The sequence below is a fragment of the Kogia breviceps genome, chromosome 19 (assembly GCF_026419965.1).
Source record: "Kogia breviceps isolate mKogBre1 chromosome 19, mKogBre1 haplotype 1, whole genome shotgun sequence".
Taxonomy (NCBI): domain Eukaryota; kingdom Metazoa; phylum Chordata; class Mammalia; order Artiodactyla; family Physeteridae; genus Kogia; species Kogia breviceps.
Window position 1 is genome coordinate 23,591,827 of NC_081328.1, and position 7,722 is coordinate 23,599,548.

The window sequence follows — 7,722 nt, forward strand, 5'->3', positions numbered from 1 at the left end:
AGAATTCTGGCATATTAACTTATTTTGCACACTTAGCTAATTAGTGATATATCAGTGTCACCATGTTGATGCTGGTGAACGTTAACATCGATATGAATTGATAAAATTTGTATCACTTAGCAAATTGTTTCATAGTACAGCAATTTTCAAAGAATAAAGTGTGTACTAATATCCTGGATAAATAAGTTTTAGTTCAGAGAGCATTCATTTAAAATATGGTATCTCATCAGTCCAAGAATAAAATGGTGAGAACAAAACAATGTAACTCAGGTACCAGAACTGTGAGCCAAACAGTAGGACATTTTTTTGCAATTAAGTCCTCATACAATTACCAGATAACCTACTGCATCATCTTTTTTTTTTTAAAGATACTGTGGTTTCTGCCTCTCTCTCTCTCTCTCCCTTTTCTTTTTTTAAAAATTTATTTGTTTTTTGGCTGCATTGGGTCTTCGTTGCTGTGCGCGGGCTTTCTCTAGTTGCGGTGAGCGGGGGTTACTCTTCATTGTGGTGCATGGGCTTCTCATTGCGGTGGCTTCTTTTGTTGCAGAGCACGGGCTCTAGGCACGCGGGTTTCAGTAGTTGTGGCTTGCGAGCTCTAGAGCTCAGGCTCAGTAGTTGTGGCGCACGGGCTTAGTTGCTCTGCAGCATGTGGGATCTTTCCGGACCAGGGCTCAAACCTGTGTCCCCTGCATTGGCAGGCGGATTCTTAACCACTGTGCCACCAGGGAAGCCCTGGATCATCTTGTTTTGAAGATAATTGCAGGAGCAGCATTTTAAGGAAAATCCCAGCTAAAACATTTTAGCAATAACAAAGCTTTGGCTCAACATGATAATGCAACATTCAGTTATAATAGAAATATGTTTTATTATGGACAGTGAAACAGAAACAAAGAGAAAATAGAGGTATCAACCATGTATTTCATGTCCTTTTCTAGAATAAACAATGTTTATTAGGAAGTTGTACCCCCTTTACAATAACTATCAACAATATCATGAAACAGTGGAACAATTACTGTCCAAATACTGAACTCCTGTAACCAAAACACATTTTGTGTTCAAGAAAACACAGTATCACACACCAAAAAACACCCCATACACACCAAAACAAAAAATCAGCTCCCGTTTAGGACTGTACAGGCTGGAAAACACTTATTGTGTTACTGCTTTAAGAACCCCACGGAGCACCTTGTAACTCATCAACTGCACATTTTCCTTCGTAGGGAAACAAGGTCCTCTCTCAGTCACATAGGCATATGGAAATCTCAAAACCCAGAGGCCATCAGGTGGGAGAGTGATTTCTTGTTTTTCTGGGTAGAATACTGGACATGGTGGTGGGCCTGGCTGAACCTGAAAAACACAGGTTATATGATTACTTTAACATATTTCAATAAGAAACATCTGAAAGATAAGTGCCTAAACAAAGGATAAGTTCACAGAGCATATAAGATTAAGCAGGTAATGTGTACATTCTTAACTCCAATCATATCTGATACTACATTAAATAATCTCAAACATTATCCTGCTTTTCTACCGATTTTTAACTTCAAGTTCTGCCTCTAACCAGATGACGTGAATTGATGGTGTGAACTGATTAACACACCTACAATCTATTTTTCAAGAAACAGAATATTAGGTATAAGAGGTATTTAAAATTAAGACCTGTTTAATTAGTTTGATACCCTGTACTTTTTTCATACAATCAAAACAAGCATCGGCATTTTTTGTTTGTCTGAGGACAAAAAGGGTTATATTTCTTACCTGAGGCATCAGTATTATCTGCAAAGGAGCATCAGGAACCACAACAAAAAGCCTCATAAGTTGAGCATAATGTGGTTTTAGCCCTCTACCCTGAGATGATGACAGAATATATAAGGGCATATCACTATTCAGAGCTTTTAAAGCTGATTCCTTGGGCCCACTTCCCATTACTTTCATTACTTTGTCAGGTCCTGAGCACATAAATCTTCGTCCTCGAGAGTCTTCATATTCAAAGCCCACAAATGCTCGCGCTATGTCATCTCGCCGTCTTCCTCTTCCCATTACAACTGCACTTCTCTTTCCAGGAATAGCTTTATTTGGAGCAGGCCAAGAATTTGTGTCTAAGTCTCCTTCATCTTCAGCCCTAGTCCTGATGACAATGTCCCACGGCATAAGATAGTTTGTTCCTGGAATGAAGCCCTGCTGGTCCAAACCAGTATGAAAGTTGTAAGACTTAGCAGGGCCTAGTTTAATCAAAGACCAGCTGGAGAATTTGGGTAGCAGACCTTTGGGGCAATTTGAATGTAGCATGCCTGGGAGATATTCAACTGTGGATGCCTGCCGATCAACCAAGTTTGGTCTCTTCTCAGTTTTTACTTCTCCTTGACCATGAACTTCTGGATTATCTCCTCCTGCTTGTGGATCAGCTGGATAGGTACCTAAACTATCCGTGGATTGGCCTAAACTCAAAGCTAAACTCAGGCTTGTGCTCTCTCCTTGGGTTTGAGGTTCTTTTTCTTTAAGTTTATCAGCATCTGCATCTGGAGGGGCAGGAGATGATTCATTTTTGGCAGGAGCAGGATCTGGAGTACTTGGTTCAAATACTGGGAAATTGATGTGATCCAATTTTCCACAGCATTTTTCTTCCAGAAGCTATGGAGGAAGGAAAAAAACAAACAAACTAATCCCGTGAACCTTTCACTGAAAACAACACATGCTTCACATTAAAAAGCAAGATCAACAGTTAATGGGTAAGCAAATAAGTATATATAAAGAAATTTCCCTTGTTACACATCACACTGCAAGTCACATTTATTAATCTAGATATTTTGCTTCTGAAAAAATATATTTTTACTCAGATGGTCGTTAGCAAAAAAAAAAAAAAAAAAAAAAAGGAGAGAGAAAGAAGAGGAAGAAAAAATGTAGAGTCTACCTGATAAAAGTCATAGTTAGCTGCCTTGATATCAAAGGGATCATCTCGAGGTGCCTGTTTCCTTCCACAGTTACAGGCACCAGTGGATCGAGCTCGGCTATTGTGATACAGCACAGGAGGATTTCTATCAGGCTCTGGTTTTTCTCCTGGAAAATATAAGTCACTATTAATTTTACACACAATGCAGACCCAGATTTATTTTGCATTCAACTGCACCTTAACCCCCAAATTTCTCCAACCAGTTCTTTGGAAATGAGAAGGGAAAAAACCACCCAAAACACAAAAACTTGACTAAATACACCTAACAGAAGAAGCAAGTGAAAATACATGACATAATACATATTTTTAATCTAAACTTTTAGGGTCTCTAAGTAAATTTTATCATCATCATAGTGCCCATACATTTCAATATATTCATTTCAGTTAAACAAAAGGTAAAAATGTTACTATGAAATTCCTAAAATTTTGTATTATTTAATAGTTCTCATTTACTAATCCCCTAGGGTTCATTCTTTAAATACAAGAACATAATTAGTAGTCATAGCTGATTTTTCTTTTTACAGCAGGAGAAAAAACTTAAGTCTGAAGTACCTAAATATCTGCAGGGCCCTCTTTTTAAAATGTCAATACATAATGAACAAACTCTCTTAAAACAAGAATAAAAACACAGCTCAAAGTTTTGACTTCAAAATACTGAGAAAATTTTAGCCACCTGATTTAGGTAAGGAGTGAAATTTATGTACACAGTGTTGATCAGTTAAACTCCTCTCCTCACAGAGCTGATGGCCATTGCTCCAAAACTTGTAGCAGTCCTCATGTAACTGCATGGCATATTTGTGAAAGGCTGGACCCCTAGCATGTTGACTGTACACTCGAAGAGCCTGGGCAAGCTGATTCTTATGGACAGTCATTGTGTAATTATGAGGCAAATTTGACTGGTAAGCACTATGGGCCATGGGTAAAGCTTTTTGGCACCGGTTCTCTGAGAATTTTGTGTCAATATCCAAAAACCCTTCCAAGACTTTAATACTGCTTAAAATCTTAGATGTTAGCTCCCCAGTGGGAGAGCCCGGGTCCTCCTCTTTCCCATCGATAGCTACTTCATACAGTTTTGAAGCTGCTGAGATCCACTTCTGATAAGTAGGAAGTTCAAAATGGGAAGGTTGTGGGTTCCTGCCCACACTGTCATCAAAACCTTTCTTGCTTAGTACTAGCTCTACATGCTGCCATAGGAATTCCCGAAGAGTGAAATCCACTAGCTGCCCGGAAGAACTGGAACAGCTAGTGTCAGTGTGGAAAGAAAGCTGTTGTCGGCTGTGCTGCCTCATCACCTGGTATCGCCTGGACCCAGAAAGGGGTGCAGGGACCAGCAAAGATTCGGGGTCTTTCACAGTACAATGACTCCTAAGTTGGTCCAGCAACATGCCTACTGGGTCCTCCTCCTGGCTTCCAGGAACTATGTACACAAACGCCTGATTGGCAGGCACAGTAAAGAGGCAGTTGATACTCTGATTAGTCAAGACACGACTCTTCCGGAAGATTCTATAAATCTGGTCTTCCAGGGCATGCTGCAGTCTCCTTTTGGGAGAATGCTTCTTGGGCTTCTCTGGATGAGCTGGGTCTTGGTTCCGAGGGGGTTCCACCTTGAGTGCTCCATTGAGTTGAAAGAGGAAAAGGAGTCTAGGTGGGCAAGGTCTGCAGTTTAGCTTCCAGTCTTTGCCAACTGGACAATCCTTAATGGCTGTTTTGAGGAGGGGCAGTACTTTCTGTCTCAGTCCATCCAGGGCTCTGAATACTCGATCATAAGTGATGTCAAAGGAACAAGTGGGATGGACCAGAAGCAAGATGTGACAGACGGAGAAAAGGTAAAGGAGACTGAGGCACTGCAGTTTCTCTTGATGCTTCCAGAACTCGTGCGCTTCTGCATGAGGTAAAGGGAGGCCACCTCCAGCTTCCCCGCTCTGAAGGGCCCGACAAGCCCGGAGAAGTTGGGAATTGTCACATATGGAAGTGAGAAGAAGATACAGAACTTTGTTTTCCTGGTTGTAATAGGCTTGCAGAAGGCTGTAGTCCTGGGAACCTGGCTCAGTTCGGTTCCCTTCCGCGACAGCTACACCTCCCCGAACTGGATCTCCGGACCCGGCGCCAGGGTCCCCGGCTCCACCAGCCTCCCCGACGACCCCAGCCTCGGTTCTGATTCCAGGCCCCGAGTCTCCAGGATCTTGGTGGCGAAAGAGGGGAAAAACCTGTCGGTCGCACACCGTGTTCACAAGTGAAAACTTCTCGGAATTAAGGCGCAGAGCCGTCTTGCCGAAGATTCCCACCACGCAGATCTCATCCTCCCGCCAAGGAGGCTCCGGTCCGCCAGCCGCGCTCCCACCACCCTCTGTAGGGGACCCCTCGGGACTTTCAGAGCCTGTCCAGGCTGAAGCGCCCATCAGAAGCTCTCTCAAGCTGACAGGACCCGCCATGGTGCGGAGACTACTCTAGCGTTCTTCCGGTCCCTCCGGTAAACAGAACCGGCTCTCGTCCAAGTTTGAAATCCCTCCTCCGCTTCTTCAGTTCCTGCTTTCCTCTCGCTTTAGGTTCCGCCTCTCGCTTCTCCTGTCATAGTTTTTCACCAAGGTTTTATGTAGTCCTACAGCACAGCTGATTTAAGATTTTCCTTAACCGGAGACTGTAGGAATTGAAATATCAGAAAGACATTTAGAAGCAGTTAGGGTTTTTTGTTTGTTTGTTCTCCTTGATAGACAAAACATTTAATAAATGTTAAAAGTTACAAAATCATTTCAGTGAAAAGGAGAGCTGTGTTTGTGACAATTCTAAAATGACAATAATTACATGCAAGATAAAGGCAGAAGTGGTTTGGAAAAGGAATTATATTCACACTATGCTAGATTTAATTCTTGTCAAATATTTATAGAGCATCTACAACAGGTTTATTGTCCTCACCACATTTAACCTCTTAATCCTTTCTACATCGTATTTTCTTTCTGACATACAACTACTCACCCACCCACTCATCTCACCTCCAACTTTTTTTTCACTACCAGTAGTGATTTATTTTATTTTTATTGAAGTATAGTTGATTTACAATGTTGCATTAGTTTCAGGTGTACATCAGTGATTCAGTTACACATATTTTTTTCTGATGCTTTTCCATAATAGGTTATTACAAGATATTGAGTATAGTTCTCTGTGCTATACAGTAAATCCTTGTTATCTATCTTATATATAGTGGTGTGTATCTGTTAATCCCATACTCCTAATTTGCCCCGACCCTCCGCTTTTTCCCCTTTGGTAACCATAAGTTTGTTTTCTATGTCTGTGAGTCTATTTCTGTTTTGTAAATAAGTTCATTTGTATTTTTTTCTATCTTTTCGAATAAGAGTTTTCATCTTTTCCGGGTATGTGCCCAGGAGTGGGATTGCTGGATCATATGGTAACTCTATTTTTAGTTTTTTTTAAGGAACCTCCATACTGTTTTCCATAATGGCTGCACCAATTTACATTTCTACCAACAGTGTAGGAGTGTTTCCTTTTCCCCACATCCTCTCTAGCATTTATTATTTGTAGACTTTTTGATGATGGCCATTCTGACCGGTGAGAGGTGATAACCTCATTGTAGTTTTGGTTTGCATTTCTCTAATAATTAGCAATGTCGAGCATCTTGCAAGCAGTTAGTTTGCAGTTCAAGAAATAAAAAAAATCCACAAAAAAGTGTCAACTGACTCTTCTAAAAGTAGGAAACTCTTTCACTTTAAGCTCCAGAACCTTGTTGTACAAGGTGTAGTCTGCAGCCCAAAGAAGGAGCTTGTTAGAAATGCAGAATCTTAGTCCCCACCCCAGACCTACTAATCAGAACATGAATTTCAATAAATCCTAATGATTTGTACACACTTTATAGTTTGAGAAGCACCTAAAAAAAATCTTTCAAAGCAAGGTGAACAAATTTCTTTCTTGACTCGTATCAATGGAAAAAAAGGCAGAGATTTTGAAAGGTTTATGAACTACAACAACAATAAAAAATTATCAAACTCAGAAGAATATATACCAAGATGTTTAAAACGTGTTAGGATTTGTTTAATTTTTTTCCTTTACTCCTTTTTTCCCTGCTTTTTAAAAAAATGGATATTTTTTAGAGCAGTTTTAGGGTCATAGCAAGATTGAGCACAAAGTACAGAGTTCCCATATACCCTTTGCCCCTACACAGTCATAGCTCCCTTTTACTATCAACACTGGGCTCCAAAATGGTACATTTGTTACAATCTCTGAACCTACTTTGACAAATCATTGTCACTCCCATATTCATAGTTTACATAAGGGTTTATTCTTGGTGTTGTGCATTCTGGGTTTGGATATGTATCCACCATTAATGTGTCATATAGAATAGTTTCACTGTGCTAAAAATTCTATGCGTTCTACCTATTCATTTCTCCCTTCCTCCAAACCCCTGGCTACAACTGATCTTTTTACTGTCTCCACAGTTTTGTCTTTACCAGAATGTCATATAGTTGGAATCATACATACAGTGCATAGCCTTTTCAGATTGGCTCCCTTCACTTAGTAATATGCATTTAAGTTTCTTCCGTGTATCTTTTGATTTGTTAGCTCATTTCTTTTTTGTGTTGAATAATATTCCTTTATCTGGATGTACCACAGTTTATTTACCCGTTCACCTACTGAAAGACATCTTAATTGCTTCCAAGTTTTGGAAATTTTGAATAAGGCTCCTATAAACGTCTGTAGGCAGGTTTTTGGGTGGACATACTCTTATTTTTATCTATTTTTTCTAATTTTTCTACAATGAA

At 40.2% G+C, this 7,722-nt stretch overlaps 1 protein-coding gene across 1 annotated transcript; it reads right to left on the reverse strand.

Annotated features, from left to right (window-relative positions):
* Window positions 1-830: 830 nt before the first annotated feature.
* SMG8 (SMG8 nonsense mediated mRNA decay factor) lies at window positions 831-5,425 on the reverse strand. The gene is made up of 4 exons (XM_059047702.2): window positions 3,624-5,425; window positions 2,912-3,057; window positions 1,759-2,631; window positions 831-1,347 (listed from the first exon to the last, which is right to left on the reverse strand). Exons 1-4 carry the CDS (start codon window positions 5,380-5,382, stop codon window positions 1,150-1,152), a joined length of 2,976 nt encoding a protein of 991 aa, XP_058903685.1. The 5' UTR covers window positions 5,383-5,425; the 3' UTR covers window positions 831-1,149.
* Window positions 5,426-7,722: the final 2,297 nt, after the last annotated feature.

Bases quoted from the DNA above. Each gene is read 5' to 3' on its own strand.
- SMG8 (XM_059047702.2), bottom strand. From the start codon at position 5,382: ATGGCGGGTCCTGTCAGCTTGAGAGAGCTTCTGATGGGCGCTTCAGCC. The intron at 3,058-3,623 runs GTGGCTAAAATT...TATATTTTCCAG, and splicing joins TCACTCCTTACCTAAATCAG to GAGAAAAACCAGAGCCTGAT. The intron at 1,348-1,758 runs GTAAGAAATATA...TGTGTTTTTCAG, and splicing joins AGATAATACTGATGCCTCAG to GTTCAGCCAGGCCCACCACC.